An 18115-nucleotide genomic window follows, 5' to 3' on the forward strand; every position below is an offset into this window, starting at 1 on the left:
TAGCTGTTTTATATGCTGGCCCTTCGTCTGTGGTTATGAGGGGTTTCTATCTGGCTTGCTAATGAAATGTCTCAACTTTTTCTTCACTATATAACAAAACCCCATTCTTCAGAGTAGTCAGCGTTGAGTTTGCTCATGAGAAAGCGACCCTGAGTAGAGGAGAGGGTATTTTGCATAAAAGAATTCATGTTGCATGCACAGTTCCTAATTCTGGTTAATGTTAATTATATACTAATGAGAGAGTGAGGGAGGAGAAGAGGGTGTAATGAATAGGATCACATTAAGATTTAAATTAGCAAGGAATGGAAGAGTCAATGTAAATATTTAATTTTTTTACATGGTCCAAAGGATCCTCAAACAGATACTGGTTGTAGGATAAGGATGCTGGAGTGGCAACAGCTGTGGTGAGCACACCTCAGTGTGGGCTGTGCGTGTTCTTTTTCTACTCTTGGGTTTTGTTCCAAAGCAATAAAATCCAACAAGAAGTGTTACCTTTGATTCACGGGTTAATTTTGCAGAGAGTGTAAAGTACCTTTAAGTGAATTGCTCTGCATTAACGAGTAGCTAGTTATTGTCTTGTGTTTTCATTCCTGCTGTTTTAAACGTTTTAAAAACTAGTGAGGTATAGGTTTCCAATAATTATTTTTTTTTAATTGAAATAAACCTTGAAAAGATTTGTTAGGTGAGGAAAAGATTCAGCGCTCTTTCTGGGGTACATCTAAATGAAAGCAGTGAATGTTTTTTCTCTTGTTTTTCTTCCGTTCGATTATATGTAGGTGTTTATAGAGGTACAGGTCTATAATTTCTGTTCCTGAGGCATTACCAACTTCTTAATTTACCGGTCCTACAGACTGACTTCTCCATGCAACTAGAGCTACATAAATGTTTCCCTAGTACTAATTTTTGTATTGTTTTTTAGCCCAGTGGTTTCAGAACAGTTTCCGTATGGCATGGCACTCATTACTTAATTTAGCAAACGGCTCCAGTCTTTGGAAAATGAGCGGTGCAGTCGGCTCGCTGGAGCGTTGGTGAGACAATAGGAGCCTGGTTCTGGCTTCTCACGTTTTTCCGTGCGCATCTGCATGGCTGGTGGTGTGTGGGGTTCCTCCTGTACGTAACTTACTCCCGTTGTGCCGCGTTACGAATAGCGCAGAGCGAAGAGCCTGTTAAATTAGGAAACTGCCCTAGGCCGTTTGTGTCCCGCGTACTGTTTGCTGTTGGGATTGGTCTCCATGCAGTCGGTGGGAGACATTACATGTCACATGCCTCCGCTGCAGCCGATCGACCCAGAGCCTCCTCCGGGTGTTTCGTCAGTGCGTGTTTGCTGGAAAATCAATTCCCAAAGCTGCGGCGTCAGTGGGGGACACGTCACAGTCAAACAGGGCGAACGACACGCCGTGCAGGGCCCTGCCTGTTCCGCGCGGGCGGAGGAGCCGTGGGAAGGAGCCTGGCTGGGAATACGTTGCCTCAGTCAAAAGCCAGGAGTAAATGGTGTTGAGGACATTTCAGGGGGGAATTTCAAAGTTCCGCACATGCTCATAGAAAAATTCACCCTTCTGGGTGGCATTTTTTTCTAATAAACTAGATGACTAAATCCACTCTTCCTCACAGAGTATTGGCTGTTGCATTATTCCATGCATCGTAGCTGCCTATAAATACTTGAGGCTTTTTTTTAAAGGAATTTGTGGTTTCCGAAATGATTCTTTGATGTGAGGGGAGGAAACGTTACTGAAAATGGGAGAATCTTATGCAACTTTTCATGTATATTTACGTATAGCCATTTTTAAACTGAAAATGAATGATCCCTTAAAGTAGGGAAGCCAGGAAAGAAAAACAGCCTGTGTGTTCTCCAGCAGGTATTTTTAAAGATCAGTCACAATGTAATGATACTTATAAGCACATGTTAAAAGTACACAACACTTCTAAAAATAACTGCTAGATTTTAGTTTTTCTGCCTTTAATTTCTCAAGATTTAAACACTGCAGGGTAGGACATGAATTCAGATTGTGCTAGCAGTCACAGTGGTGGCTGGCGGTGTCGTTCTGGCTTCCTCTTCGCTGGGAGAGCACGGGTCTCAGTTGGGACGTGGTGGTGCAGCTCCAGTCTTCCTGGTGCTGCAGTTAAATGAGGCTTCGCACATGGACTCTGAAAATGATGGAATGCAAAACTAAGTCACGTTAATCCTAACAGCAGAACCAAGTTGTGGATATTTAATATCTTCCCTTTATTCATTTTTAGATTATTGAGCTGGAGTCATATTTCAAGTGAGATAGCACTTCTCTGAAAATGTATTTATTCGGGTGTTTGAGGAATTCAAAACATAGGCTAGCAGGTGCTAAAAGTACTGCCAAGAGAGCTAGGTTCAGTTTTTAATATCTAACCTGCTGTGGTGGTTAAATATTTACACTGAAGGTCACTGCTGTTGTTTGCTGTTCACTTTTCAGTGTGCTTGGCAGCGTTCGTTAGAGCTCTGCGTCCCTCCCACTCGAATGCGGAGGAAAAAAGCTATCGATCCCGTTGGAGAGACAAAAGCAAACCTGTACTAACCCAGAAGGAAATTGTGTTTATCATGGCAGTTTCCTCTCACGTGGGGACGTGCAGTGATGGTCGGAGTAGGGTGGCTGGGCCTGGGGAAGTAGGAGGCTCCGGAGAAGCTCACATGAAGTTGTGCTTCATAAATACAGCGAGGTTCTCCCCCAGCAGTGAGCATTGCACCTGCCCACTGTACTGCAATTAGACCTTTTGTCTTTTTGAAAAAAACACACCAAAACACAACACAAAAACCTCAGCACAACAAAAAGCCTCAGACTGTCATGTAGGAAGCTGATGTTTGAGGCGGGCTGTGCTTTTTGGCCGTGTGAGGATTGTGGCTGTGCTTAGACCATGAAGGCTGGGGAAACGTGACCTCGTGGGCAGCACCACTGACCCGTTTCCTGCAGCTCGTTGCTGCTACGGGTCTGTTGCCTGTGACGAATGAAGACGGTGGAGAATAAACGGGAAGAGGAGGAGAAAGGAAAGCTGACAGACTGGAGTCTAAAACCTTCTTGTAGTTCTCTCTGTGGAAAACGCCCAACTGCAGACGGTCAGGTTTCCGTTCTGCGTTTGGTCAGTACCCCTGGGCTTTCTCCGTTCCTTTTTGAATATCATCATCTAGTTAAAAGGCTTCTTGATTGGTCTTTATTAATTTAATGTTATTGTAGCATCCATTTAAGGAGTTTGGTAAGCAGAGTCATCTTTTTGAGTAAAAGTTCTTCCTGGGTGAGTTGGGTAGCTCGACCGCCCTGCAGTGTGCTCAGTTCGGTTTTGCCTGCGGGTACGGAGCCGAGGAAGCTGGAGGCAAAACGTGTGTGTGCGTGTTCCAGCTGTGTTCCAGCTGTGTCCTGGCTGTACCCTGCTGGTGAGGGTTCTGCACTTGGCATGAGGAACTTGGGACTTGCCGAGGCAAACCGATTAAAGGTCCTTTTAAGACATGGCTTTTCTGTGTTTATGCTTTTGCGCTGTATCAGACTTGCTGGAGTGGAAGCGCTGGCTGTGTCGTTGCTGTCGGGCTGAGGTTGCAGAAGTCCTGAGAGCAACTGCGTGAAACTGTTCGGTTTGTAGAAGCTGTTTTCCTGGGGAAGGGTTTCAGAAGGAGAGGCAAGTTGCAGAGCGTCCTGTGCCTGCATTTAGTTCTACTAATTGGAGCCAGTATTTAAGATTAAGATTGTTAGAGATCTGTGCTTTTAGATTTTGGATGTTTTTTAGGTTTGTGTTTTCATACAGCACGAAGGGCATATTTTTATGTTGGCAGTGGTAGTGCCTTGTTCCCGTTTAGTGCTTTTTCATCATTACACGTTAGTAATGTCAATTTTACTTTTCAAAATTGGTGTCATTATTCCTTTAAACAGATAGACAAACTAATCAATACCACTACCGATGCGTTCTTCCCCTGCATGCCCCAGGGTGAAGGCAAACTAGCTCAAGCTCATCTTGTTTCTAAACAGATACTTTTACTATATCAAGATAATTTTCTTGATTTTTTTTTTCAAATATGTTTGTGTTTAAAAGTGATGGGTTACTTTCAATCTCTGTTGTGAAAAATTATTTTCAAAGCTGTAATTTTTGCCTTTAGGTAGTTATTAAATGGGACACAAAAGAGTGTAAAACTCTAATCAAAAATATACTACACCTATTTGGCACGATCTAATTCTGTGTGCGGGGTTTAAGGTGTTCTTCACCTGGCCTTATGTCCCATTCTTTGTTATCCTGAAGACCAGACTACAGCTATGGTGGGGATGGGGCTGTATCCTTAACCCCAGGGGAAGCTAAGATCTGCTCAGACATGCAACTTTCTCTGTAGTTCCAAATAATCATACTGCATGTTATTGTTTGTTGTTACAACCCCAGAATGCTGAAAGTGGAGGAACCTTTACAGAATGAAGTGGAATTGCCAGTATTTTTCCGTGCGTGGTAGAGACATTGGTCTCGGTGGTAGTAGAGCGGTGGCCCTGGTGGCCCCGCGTTGATGCAAGACTTCTGCAAAGGCTGTGTGGGAGACCAGGCATTTGGAAATGAAGGAGCAAACTTCTAGTAAACTTCCAGATGGCTTCCTTAAGCTTGTGTCTGAGTTGCACCCAGGCAGACCTACAGAGAGAGCCTTTCACTCCCACCAATAAATGCATCAGCAAGAAAGTAACAGAGAGGACCTGGTCGTGTCTGATTGAATGGAAAGCTGCAGAGCCCTTTGGCCATGCCCATATTTTTTCTGGAGAGAGATTATGATATGATTTTGCAAGCAAGTAGTCCAGTCAGATTTTCTGATAAGCCGTTTGGCACCATGAGGGACCCCAGGGTCCACATTCAGCTTGTGTGCCTTCCAAAATGTTTAGTTTGAAGAAACTTGTTCCAGAGGGCAGACTTTTTTTTTCTTAGCAGACAATGCCCTCCTTCAAGGCGAGCTGCACGTTGTGCTCTCTGTGGAAGTACATTTTGATGACAGTAGTTGGTCAGTGACTGCTGGGTCTTACCGATGAACTTTAACCTTTTCACTTTCGACCTTCCTTCTATGTAGGTGTTCTTTACTTGATGGAACATGAAGAAGAGTATGTTTTCACCCTGCCTAGTGCCTATGCTCGCTCGATACTTACCATCCCGTGGGTGGAGCTTGGAGGGAAAGTCAACATCAGTTGTGCCAGAACAGGCTATTCTGCTACGGTCACGTTCCACACCAAGCCGTTCTACGGAGGGAAGGTCCACAGGTACGGGAGTGACTGTGCTGTTCTTGTGTACCTGCCACTGGATTTCGTTGGAAAGACTCTTGGGCGTCTGTTCAGTTCTTCTGTTGGGAGTGTTTTGTAGACAGATACCTGAATTCTTTTTCCTGTTAGTGTCCGAGATGGCTTACAGCTTTAGAGCACCGGTTACTGTAGTTAGACATTTTACATCGTTCAGCTGAATTGGATGTATTTCTCTCATTAAACTAAAGCGAATGTGTTCTTCCAGGCTTTGTTGCTTATGAAAATTGCTGTAAGCGCAGAGTCAGAAAAATGTACGTAGCAAGGGCAGTATTTCTGCTCCAGCAGCTGCTGCTCCTGTGTGAGTCTTGTTGGTGAACTGGTCTTCAGGTGCAGCTCCTGTAAGGAGGAGAGTGGTGAACGTGTCGCTGCCCGTAGCAGTAGCTCCCTGCTGGGGACTCACTTCTGCACTGAAATTCCAGATGATGAAAATATTATTTCTGTGTCTTTGGCTCCCCTTTATTCAGGTTGTGAAGAGGCACTGTGCTAGATAGCTTCCTGCCTTGCCTCGCTGCTCAAGTTGACGACCCACTCATTAACGTACATAGACCCCTTTCTTGTGCTGCTGTGGGCTGCGGCGGTGCCCGTCAGGGGCCTGCGTTGCCTGTCGGGGCGATGTGCCTTTGCGTAATTACCTCTGGTTTTTGTTTCGGTTGCTCTGATTGTCTTCTGTACGTGGGTCAACCATTTCCATATTGTGTTCAGGCAAATATGAACGTGGGCTGTTTTGACAGGGTTTTTTTCTAAAAGGTGTACATTAATAATTGGTGCCATCAGAGTGAGTGAAAATTGGGGAAGGTTGTGCTGTGTTAGTTTAATAATTTAAAAACTTAGTGGAGTTTACAGGTTACTTGACATGGCTTGCTGAAGCAAATGTACGCATGTTCATACACACACACACGAAACTTCTCCCTGCATTTTGGTTTTCCAGTCCTACCTATCTATTTTGCTCACTCTTAGGCCGGTTCTTGGACCACTGAGGTAGCTTTAATCATTGCCTCTCAGCAGCAGAGGAGTAAACCGGCAGAGCTAAAGAAGAAAATAAAGATATCTGAAGTCTCTGAGGCAGGTGTCTGACAACATTACGTTCAGGTGTGAAAGCAATGTGCACTGAAAATGTCACATGAACTTCAGGGGCTGTTTTTAGGCTGATGAGGTAAACAGGTCTGGGTTAGAGCCGAGTGCCAGAGTTTTAAATTGGGTGACTGCAGGAGAATGTTGTCCACAAGCTGTTGCTATGTTAGCAGAGCTTTCTTGGGTTGAGTCTTCCTTTTTGGAGACAGCGTCACTACTTTGCTTGGAAAACTGCGTTGTAGATGCAGAAGGCTACTTGTAGCCTTAGCTGTGGTAGTGCTTTCATATGCTGGTAGTAAATGGTAATAGTTATTTCTGTGATTGTTTTTCCTTCCCTCTTGAATTAGGGTTACGGCCGAAGTGAAACACAATCCCACTAACACCATTGTATGCAAGGCACAGGGAGAATGGAATGGTACGCTGGAATTCACTTACAGCAATGGAGAAACCAAAGTGATCGACACTAACAGACTGCCCGTTATCAGGAAAAAGATCAGGCCGGTCGCGAAGCAAGGCCCGCTGGAATCCAGGTAAGGGCAGGGGCGTTACCGTGTTCTGCCTCTGCACCTGGGACGGGAGCAGCACAGGGAAGCGAACGGCAGTGACAGATGGCGGCGTCCAGAAAAGCCCTGCTCCCTCCAGCACGTTAATCTAGGCACAGGTAGCTGAAGCAGGGTATTGGTTCTTTGGAACATAATTTACATCATAGTGATGTACACATCAGTTTTGTGGGGGGGGGAAAATGCTTGTATGCGTTTTTAATGAGCATTTGGGAAATGGTAATGCGGTGTGGTCACCTCCCTCTCGGAGTGACTGCAACACGGCAGGCAGAGTAGTCAGTTTGTTGCAAGTAACGCTGCAGCTTAGAACTTACACAGCAGTTTCATGTTTTATCTATTTTAGAATGTATATATGTATAAAAATACGTAAAATGTGATGCAATGTGAGGTATAAATACACACACACACGTGGTTTTAAGGCTCTCAGCACCCACATCACATGCCTAACTGACTAGGTACATTAGAAAAAAACGTGTTCCGTTATTCACTGTCAATAACTGTTGACGCTTATCTTCAGAAAAATCAATACTTTTATTGAATTTAGGAACGTTTTATTGGAGGATTTAAAAACATGAGTTAAGCTTCCTTTAACTACCTGTAAATCTGTTCTCTTTATTTAACAAAAGTGTGTCGTGGGTCATTGTGCATGATCAGGTATCATTTTCATGCTTGCTTATCACAAACTCATTTTTCCCCTGTAGTTTAGGAACAGAAAGGTTGGAGTAAATAAGGAAACCAGTAGCTCTGCTGTGGATTTATTGTATTTTTTGGATACTAGTAGGCAAATTACAGCCGTCCAGTGTTTCTGCAGGATATGCAGTTTCACAGATTGTAAACAGAAGCTCATTTAAACACCCCTGGAAACACGTGAAAGCTGCAGTCGTTTTCTTCTCGGTATTTTTCTGGGCAAAGTTTCTGCTGGGCTGATACAGTGTGAGAAGGCATTGCATCTGAATGCAGTCAGTCGCGTGACCAGCAAGTTTGGTTATATACTGATAATTATTGTTAACTGGGAATACAGAGCCCAGACCTAGAAGGGCTCCCTAGAGCCAGTGCATCAGTTCCTCTGTTAGGAACCTGGTGGGAACAGTCGGTGTCCCTCTTGGCTTTTGGCTAACACTCCCTCATAATTCAAAAATTTAACTGCAAACAAACGTGTGGATCATCAGTAAAGAATGTGAACAGGAAATGATAAAAATAAAACCATCTGCTTTGAGAAAAAAGCTCAGGCTGTGAAGAGTCAGGAACATGAACAAAAGCTATTGAAAAAGTTAACTCGCACGGCAAAGTACCGGGAGTTGAGCAAATCTGAATATCTGGTCCACAAACGTGATGAATACCCTAAGGGAGTGATGGTTCACGAGCTGTGTGACTTGCAGAAATGGTGTGGGGAAGGTGGCTGGCCTTGCCCGCCTCTCACCGTAGCGTTGTCTCGCCCGGCACGGGGCTGCAGCAGAAGCGTTCTCACTCCGTCGCGTGTCCTCTGTCTTTGTCACGCAGGCGCCTGTGGCAGCATGTCACCCATTCTCTGAAAGAGGGCAATATTGATGCAGCAACAGAGCACAAGCACCGCCTTGAAGAGAGACAGCGAGCGGAGGAGAGGCAACGTGTGGCTCTTACAACGCCGTGGAAGCCAAAATACTTTGCCAAAGAGGTACTCCCATTGCCTCATTTGAAAGGCGCTCGAGCGTGTTTCTGCATACGGGAGGTTGCTGGTGCAAATGGATTTGTCTGTGGTTTTTACCAAGGGCTAGGGTTGTTATATACCACTGGTGGTTTTAAATTCCATTTGTGCCAGAGTCTGGCTCTTCAAGAAGAGCAACGGATTTTTCCATGTCCATATTGTAAACTTGTTCACTTTCCTTCAGTTAGATTTATTTTAACCTTAATTTTTGGTACCTAGTGTTAGGTACTTAGAGGTTTTTGGGTTTTTTTAACCTTAAAATCCACATCTTAATTTGCAAATGCGGTGTACTCACATCCCCTACTAATCCTGACCTCAGCATACCAAAGTGGACGCTGCCGCCCAGGGATATTTGTCCAGTGTAGGGGAGCGTGGACATCTTAGGTGTGGTCCTGGGTTTCACCTGCTTGTAGTGAAACAGATTTTCCTCAGTTCATCTCTGTGCTTTCTTAGAGGAAAGGGGGAAGGGAAATAAGACCAACGGAGGGAATTAGTCTGCGACTGTGGTGTTGCGTTGGCCAGTATGTGCAGGTGTTTAAACCGGCAGTTCAGCTGTTACATCTTCCCGTTGCTTCTCTTCCCCCTTGCAATTTTTTCCTTCCTGCCCAGATGACCTGTCAATTCACTGAGCGGAGAGTTTCCAGATGACAGGGATGGTTTGTTGTGTTGATTAATATTATTTTAGCTTTTATGTGAACACACACAGATCCAGGATGTGTAAGTCTTGTTTGTGAACTGTCCCTAATTGTCTTGCAGGGCGATGGTTGGCTATACTTGAATCCCCTCTGGAAGACCCATTGACGGGATAGAGCTATTGCTTCCGAACTTTACAAATTAAAGGCATTAAAATGATACAGTATATAACTTCAAGATGCCATTGACTAGGTCCTGTTATCAGAAGATAGAAACGACAAGCTATATACTGCGAGTGACGCGTCTCAAAGTAACCACAAGCTCATGTTGATTCAGGAGCCATATTGTGTGTATGGATGCACAAACACACACGCACGTGTCCATGTATGCACACGTATGTACACGCAGTGTGTATGTGTTTGTGTGTGTATTAGTTACACCACATGTAAACAAGTGTAAACACTAACAGTGATTTAAAGACCTTTTCCTCAAAGTGTTAGGGCGTAGAGCTCCGGCTGGGCTCCGCTGGGGTTCCCCGAGTTGTGTGCTTGCAGGATCAGGCCCTATGCTAGTATTCAAGAAAATACTTTTTTATTATTACTGGTTAAGGTTTTTCTATTTTTCACTTTTGCCAAAAACGTTTTGCACTTGAAATGTGACGTGTCACTTAATGGCAGTCATTCTGTTAACCAGTCATCGAGTAACTCACTACGACGTAAGAATGATACACTGACAGCGTGCTCGTTCTTCGGGATGCTGATGGGAGAGCATGCTTCCTCTCACTCACGAGTGTGAATTCTCTGCCATCTGACAAGCAGCAGCAATACCTTCTCAAGAACGTTGTGCACACTAACCCGCTGTGTCCTCCCTGTTCCCTTTGCTCATGCTTCCAGCTGTTCAGTAGATCTCCGGTCACCAGGAAGCCAGCGGCTCTGGCAGTTTTGATCTCGCTGTGTCATTGTTCTTTGGCCACTGTCACGCCGATGCTTTTGGGTTACACGTGCTGCTAAATCCCTCTGGGTGGGTGTAGCTGCAGCGTTCCAGGTGACTCCTGCCTCGGCTTCCCCCTCCCCCCCCACCACGAAGGGAGGCATAGGACGCCATTGGGCTGTTCACAGCCTCGCCCTTGAAGTAAAACCACTGCTGAGGGGCTCGTGCTGAAACACCGGGCGAGGCTGGGCAGGGATCCTGTTGCACTGGGCTGTTCCAGGCCGTGCCGGGCGCGAGCTGTCCCTGCCAGCTGGGAGGCAAGCACTGCGCACTGCTCCGGGAAATCGGACGGAGCTCCCCTGGCCAGGGCCCCGAGTTCCCTGTGGAGGCTCCAGGCAGAGCCGTGTTCTGATTCCCTCTGCTTCCGACCCACTCCATCACTTCCGGATGAAAGATCTGGATGAACAGAGATGATACCACTGGCCTTCTCAGATGAAGGATTTTCTGGTGTAACAATTCAGTAAATTATTACACCGAGACAACACATTTATTCATGAAACAGATGAAATGGGATATCATTTGTTTCGTACAGTAAAGTAAAAAGTGAACAATCCAGTAGCTTGATCTTGCTTTGTGAGGTCACCACTGTGACACCAAGCAGTTGGGTTCTAAAAATGTGTTAAGGCTTTGTTGCTTTTTAGTTCCTGTTTGCTGAAAGTGAAGATGTTTTTGAGAGAAGTGGCAACAAAAGGTAAATGTAAAATGTGCTGACTTCTACTCAGTGCTTCTTTCTGCAGTGCCCCGCAAAGAAACCACGGTATTTCTGACAGACAGTAGCATGGATGCCCGCCTTTCTGTAGTACTGATTAATTTTGTGCCTTTTGTCTGCTTTCTTGATACGGTAACTTATGCTTTAGAGATACTACACAGATATATTTAGGTCAAAGCCCTGCTTCTATCTGTTCTTGTGCATCCTGCATTTTATAATACTTTTTTTGGGGGGTAGGTGTTAAAATCTCTTGAGCAACTCAGAAGGCTCAACGGAGGTGTGTGCACAAGGAAACGTGAAACATGCCATTAGTTGTTTGTTTGGATATAATATTTCATAGATCTTTACATTTGAACTTCAGATCCCCATTTAATGAAGGTGTGGCTCTTTTCTCCTCCTAAATGCTGTTTTGTCTGCTTGTATGTCCTTTTTTGCACATTAGAAAGATTCATGTTAGAAATGATTTAACTCCTACTTTTAAAAAAACAGTGTGGACTGTATGAGCTTGGTTTTGTAACTGACACTTTTTTTTAAAAGGAAAAAAAAATATTTCTAGGAATAGTTGATGTTTTTCTGTAACAAAACCAAAATGATGCTGTCATAGCAATCACTGAGCTACTCCCACGTATCGTCAGGAAAATGTGTACTTTATCACCTGCCAGAATTAACTTCATAATGGATCCACTCTTGCTCTAGAGGTCAGTCTGATCAGTGGTCTGGCGTATTCATAGAGTCTGTAGTATCACCACAAAGAACAACTGAGAATGCAGAAATAAAGACGTGGAACGTCCTCCCAGAGCTTTGACTGTCGCACACCAAAGAACAAGCTGCATACTCACTAAAAAGAGCCACTGCAAACCTCTCTTGGCCGGGCCCACGGGCCTGCGCCCCTGGAAGAGCGGACCTCTTTCAGCTCTGATGGGATGACCGTCGAGGCTACTCAGATGCTGTAGCCGTTCTTTTAAGAAGAAATTTGAATAATTTCATGCTTGTAATTTATTGAAGATTTTTTTCTGTCTGCATGGTTGGTTGTTTCTGCATGCTGAGAACATTCCACTTGTGCGCTGATAAATGTTTTGTTTTGTTCTGATGCTGTGAAGGATCCCCCGATGCCATTACCGCTGTTTCTTTTCCAAAGTAACCAGGGAGAGGCAAACATAAAACCAGTCCTTTCTGCAAAGATCCCATCAGCGAGAGATTCCAGAACGAGATTCACAAGTGTCATTTTATTTTTCTGATAGTTCTGTGTTCAATATATTTTATGGGACTGAAAAGTAAATATTCATAAGCCTTATTCTGTAGGTTTTTCCAGTAGCTGTCTTGGACTTGCAAGTAAATATTTTCCTTTTCAAGTAGCCCATATACACTCTGAATTGTAATGTAAAAACTTCCATGTACTTCAATTTCTAATTTTTTTGTGCACACCTGTAGAAAGCCTATGCAACCTTTTTCTTTCTTAAATTAGAAACGTTCCGAAAGAAAATTTATACTGTTCTCATTTAAAAGATGCTCTGGCAGTTTCTTCTGCTTTGCCTTCCTTTCATACTTTGTGAATCTCCAAGGACAATGCTCATGAATAAAAGACTTGTTTCATTTAGCAGTGGGATGCCCTTTCTCTTTCCCCGGAAGCGTTAGTTCCCTGGCACCAGTCACGGCGATGCCCGAGAGCGGTGCGGCACCCTCGGGGTCCTGGCGAGCTGTTGGCGCGGCTCTGGCAGGAGTGACTTTGGCAGCTGCATCCTGGTGTGTTGGGGGGTTTCTCCACCCTGTTCCTACGGCCGGGCACCGTGCGGGTAAGTTCTTGTTTCAGTGGGCAGCACGGCGCAGGGAAGACAGGGCTGGGCAGCACCACAGCTTTAGGGGAGGCTGGGGAACGTGCCCCTTAGTTTGGCAAATAAAAAGGGAATAGGTTAAGGTGTTCCCTTGTTTCTGAAAATCATATTTCATTTAATCCTTGTCATTAACAGAGATTCTTGGTGAGATACCTCTTAAAATACACCTCTAAACTGTTGCAGCATTGGACACTTGCAGGGGGAGGAGATGTGCTTCGAGGCTTCATGGATCCTGATCTGCATTTTTCAAGCATTCGATAATGCAGTTCTGGTTTCTTTTAAACATTCGTCCAGAGCGTTGGAAACTGTCCTGCCAGTGCAGAACAGAAAGCGCTGGCTGTAACTAGAGCAGGGAACACTGCCTCGTCAGTGCAGTTTAAAGACATGACTGCAGTTTAGTTGTAGCCAAATATGATTATTTTCAGTTTTTACTCACAGTGGGATTGATATGTACAGAGGGTTGAATCTAAGCATTTAACTTTTTTCAAGAGTAAATATATCATGATACTTAACTAATGACTTTTCCCCTCTGTTATGGAATTACTTCTGCAAGTGAAAATATTTCTTCTGGGGATTACTAATAGTACTCTCTGCCCTCACCGCTTTCAATAGTAATGATTAAGTGATACAGAGCTTAGGCAGTACTGGCTTCTAGACGCTTCTGGGTTTAGTTCCTTAGCAACTGAAGACCAGAGCTTGGCTTAAGAATATTTTTACTTCAGATTTTACTGTTTTGTGGCAGTTACACTTCAAAATCTTCAGAGTTTGACCTAGCAGAACAACAAAAGGATGGCTGTAGCCAAGGAGATAAACTAGTACGGGAGGGAGGTTTGATAACAATGCAGGATGGTAGAGTATTCTTTGTTGGTACAATGCAGTTCCATTCTCGGAGAGAAGAGGTAGAAGTCAGTGTAGCTGAGGAACTCGGGGATGCCGAGGGAGAACCAGGCGCCCTACATGGAACCCAGGCAGGGCAATGCAATGCCTCCCAGCTCTGAGTGGCTGCCTTGGCTCCAACTTCTCATTTCATTTAAATGCAGAACACTGGCGGCAGCCTTGAAGCCAAGTTAGATTGACGAAAGCTCAGGTAAGTGGTAAGCAACTTCAGGCCCAGGCTGGCTAAGACTCCTGGAGTTGGCTTATTTCTCTTTCACATAGCTTTAAAAATGCTGTATAAAAGTTGATAGGATTAACTTTTTCCTGCTCTGTTAAAGAGAACTCTGTCAGCTAAGACAGAAAACAATGTGTTTTCTGATACCTAACGAGAGGAGGGCAACCTTTTATTTCCTTTTTTTAAAACAAGGCTGAGTTACTGCCAAACCACAGCCTGCCCAGCAACATCTGTTCTGCTGCCATTCAGCTGCTCCTCCAGATGTGAGAGTCCGCATTTCTTACCAAGGGTGATGGGGCGGGATGCAGATTCGCTTAGAAGCGGTAAGATCACTGCAAATGAGGCATCAGGTTATTGCTCCTTCCACTTGCAGGTCAGCGACTGTAAGAGCCGGAGCTGCCCCAGCTGCTGGGTGCCCAGGAAAGGTGGCTGCCATTCTCTGAAAGCACTGCAGCCGCCTTGGTCACAGCAGAGGCCCTACATTTGGCTTCACAAATTTAAGCTGGAAGGATGTTAAGTAGCTGCTGGGGCTTCATTACAGCAACTTCATGAGGTCAGCAGGTTTGCATTATGGAGTTCGAATGACTTTATCGCTAGGGCTACAAGCAACGTGCTATGGGGTTAATCACAACAAAACTGACACCACACCCTTAACACAAAACTTGAATTAACTTTATTTTCCCCTACAGTCAACAACTGGTCTGCATTGAGCTTTAAAGCAACAAAATAAATTGAAACCTCCAAACGACAGGGGCCAGAAATCCAGATTTAATTACCTTTGTGAAAATGTTGCAGCTGTAGTATTGGTCTGTATAAACCATTGGAGTCAAAAATGAGTTCATAAATCAAAAAAATATTCTACACCTTGGGAAAGAAGTCAGCAGTAACATTCTCACAGAACACTGTAAATTTACATTTTCTTCATGAAAGGTACAGACTATTCTGCATTTTTACATCAAATTATTGATGCAAGTTTTGTTTCTATAAAAAGTTACAACCTGTGGCAGGAAAACAAACTGCAAAACCCTTTCATTTCAATTAAAGATTTCAAGTCTGTATAAAGTTTTCCTATACCTGGAAAGTGAACATGTTCAGTCTCCGTTTATATTTTAGTGCATTTAATCTGACAGTTTTCACCACTTTTTTCTTAAAAAAACAAAAAACCAGTATAAAAGACGGACAAAGCAAACAGCACTATAGCAGGAATTTCTTCGGCTGATTTAAGCACGCTAAATAAAAATGCAGAGAAACAGATTTCCAGAAAAACTTTTACCCTCACAAGAAGGCAGTGAGGGGGGGGAAGAGGTTTGCAAATCCTCTACCTCCAACAGCCACAGAAAAGGGGTTTTGTATACCTGTCAACCTCCCTCCCCACTGAACAGGCCATACTTGTTTTACCAATGTAAACATTTACCTATAATAGTTCAATTTCTGTTCTGTAGCACCAGCCGCTATGCGATGCTCAGCTGTATGTGACTATAGCATTCATTACTGTCATTTCAGATTTTTCAGGATACAAATTTAGCCCTTGTATCTACAGAGTGCAAGATTTGCCTTGTCTACCTTACGAAATGAGCGTGTGAGGCAGCAGTACTGCAATCCCACGTTAAACAACGGCACCTTGTCCCAGCTAAACCAGCGTCCAATTAATCTGTCCTGTCGTCGCTTGTGAAAACTGCAGCTTTGCTTCTTACACCCCCGACCAAAACCAGCCTGCAGCAAGAGTAAAAGGACATGGAAAGAAACCATTCGAAAATAATCATGGGAGTAACGTGTTTTGAGAGTTTAATTTCCGAGAGCTCTGCTTCCTCCTAATTGTTGAAAACAAGTCATTTTTGGAGGTCACCATTCCAGTTTACATACTGCTGCTATTCAGCAGAACAGTGTTTTCCAAAAAACATTGACAAGTATGCATGTGCCAAGGACCAAATTACAGGGTTCTTTGGTGCAATCAGTCCAAATTCTCAACAGATTTGAAGGATAATATGTACCAATAAAAAAACCCCCAAAAAACGCTGCTAGACTTGGGTAGCAGCTCTGTCTTGCTTCACATTACAAATCTAAAACAGCTGTTCTCAATAAGCCAATATTTTTAATCAGACATTGCCTGAAAATTTTGTACAATAATCTGGACCAGTGACGGTTCTGTACCCTCATGTTGCTGTGAAACATGACTCGAGCTAAAGGCAAAGACTGGTTATCTCAAGGACAACTGCTTCGTATTAGCAATCGGAACAGTGTATTTAAACTGTCTTCCTGTTGGGTCTCTTGCCTTTCTTTAAAATTAGTTTATTCTTAATGTAGCCACGCTTCCTTTTGGAGGTCTAAAAAGAAAAACAGAATAAAATGCATTAGTTAATGATTTAGTCTTGACCGCGGTTTAGTGATGTGCATTTCAATGCCTGCTCTTTAGATTGATTTTGAAGAGCTTAAATGGTAAACCCTCAACTAGGTATTATCCATTTATTCTTTTTAAAGTTAATTCAGGCCCAACATTTGCTTTTGCACAAGGTGCGCTTTTGCAATCCCCGTCTACCAGATCTACAGAATTGTTTTCAAAGCTTGTGCTGAGGCAGAATTACTAATTAACCAACACGATAAAGCTCTAATACGCCCGGAGAACAGAAGTGGTGTAGAGTGTTAGTGTTGTTTGGAAACACCTTCGAACATCTTTTGCACTATCTGATTCTCTCAGAAGTTAGCAAGATGATAGACAGACTGTAATATTTGCTTAAAGCAGCATTTTTCAAAATAAGAAAAACTGAATAATTACATTTAGTCTTCAGTCCTCTGCCATTGGTCTGCAGACTAGTTAGTGCTTTCTGCTCATGTGTCTCGATCAGCATATTGTAATTTTTTTTTTTAAGGTAGTAAATGGGGGGGAAGCATTAATGTTAGTCTTCAGTCATACTAACTTCAAAGTTGTGTATATACAGTTAGCTCGTGGCAGGAGAATTGTACGTTCAACATGCCTGCCACAACAAATGAGACAGAAGGCAGCTCCCACACTTGCTGCACGTTGCTGTGCTTACCAGCAGGCTCTGTTATGTCCATTAAATATAACTTTTCGCTTTTTAATAACACAACAACAGCAGCTATATTACAAAGTGAGACAGATAGAAACTAATAGGTAATACTCAGACACGTTGCATCTCTGCACTCGAGCAATGCCATTCCCAACGTGGAAGAGTGATGGGAGATGGACTGAATTTCCAGTAAGGAAGCAACTGCTGAAAACCTGTGGCTACTATGGAGCCCTCAGAATGCATCCAGGAAATCGCAGTTTAGACATTTGCCCCATGCGCTTTGCTGGTTCTTGGATTTCTTAATGGGAAGTAGAGCCCGTTTGGACTGCAAGAGTCGGTGATGGATCAGAATTTGCATCAACTCTGATCCTGTCTTTAGACAGAGAGCAGACAGATCCACAGCTTAAGTGGGGTCAGTGCATCTATCACTAATAAATACAGCCTTGCTTCTCACTTAAGATCAAAAGTTACACTGTAAGTGTATGATAGTAAAGCTTGTAATTTCCTTTTCAGATAAGTCTAGCTCCATTCAGTGACAACTCCCAGATACCTTGTTTTATGAAATGCCACCAAATCACAAAAATAAACATCTTTATCCTCTGAAATTCTTTACTTGTACTTCCATGACACAGTGTAAATTTACTGCCTATACTAATTTAGTTTGTTACACATTTGTTTCTAATAGTATTCAGGAATTCCCTTTGCAACATATATTTGAATATACAAAAAGCAGGGGCTGTGAAGGAGAGGGCTGCTAAGGTTCTCCCCGGCTCCCCCCATAACACATCTTTCTTAATAGGCTGAAGCAGCACACCACAGCTAACACGCTTAAAACCATTGAAGATGACTTCAAACAGTAAGCAGCCAGACACTAAAGTTCCGTCAACAAAAGTTTCGTATTTAATTTATTTCATACAAAATTGCCACTTTTAAACTTCTAGGCATCACTACTTTCAAACAAAGTCAGAAAGCAACTGCCACATTATTTACTTAGTGAGCCATAGTTACTGAAACATGAACTGATGTACTTTAGAGATAATACTTCCAGTTACATGAAGACTTAAGAGTTGTAACAGCCAGTGACACACTCTATTTCCAGGTAGCGTTCTGCCTAAAAAAAAAAACAAACTAGCCTTGTGTCTTCACATGCTTTTAAGTTAAGCAGACAGTAAATGAACAATTATTACCAGCAGGCAGGTCTGATATTGGACACTAACATGAAC

The 18115-nt window shown here is 43.5% G+C and overlaps 2 protein-coding genes across 4 annotated transcripts in view; one reads left to right on the top strand and one right to left on the bottom strand.

Moving 5' to 3' along the window:
- The window catches only part of OSBPL10 (oxysterol binding protein like 10), a 138024-nt gene extending 125502 nt beyond the window's left edge, over positions 1-12522 (top strand). For both annotated transcript variants that reach the window (XM_075418958.1, XM_075418957.1), the window contains 4 exons: positions 5051-5237; positions 6695-6877; positions 8408-8561; positions 9348-12522. In XM_075418958.1, the coding sequence (XP_075275073.1) occupies positions 5051-5237; positions 6695-6877; positions 8408-8561; positions 9348-9392 (569 nt within the window). In that variant the 3' untranslated portion in view covers positions 9393-12522. The remainder of the gene's footprint in view (positions 1-5050; positions 5238-6694; positions 6878-8407; positions 8562-9347) is intronic.
- A 1994-nt stretch (positions 12523-14516) lies between these two features.
- STT3B (STT3 oligosaccharyltransferase complex catalytic subunit B) overlaps positions 14517-18115 on the bottom strand; it is a 53005-nt gene continuing 49406 nt past the window's right edge. For both annotated transcript variants that reach the window (XM_075418960.1, XM_075418959.1), the window contains exon 16: positions 14517-16190. In XM_075418960.1, the coding sequence (XP_075275075.1) occupies positions 16110-16190 (81 nt within the window). In that variant the 3' untranslated portion in view covers positions 14517-16109. The remainder of the gene's footprint in view (positions 16191-18115) is intronic.

Source organism: Opisthocomus hoazin, chromosome 4, assembly GCF_030867145.1.
Source record: "Opisthocomus hoazin isolate bOpiHoa1 chromosome 4, bOpiHoa1.hap1, whole genome shotgun sequence".
NCBI lineage: Eukaryota > Metazoa > Chordata > Aves > Opisthocomiformes > Opisthocomidae > Opisthocomus > Opisthocomus hoazin.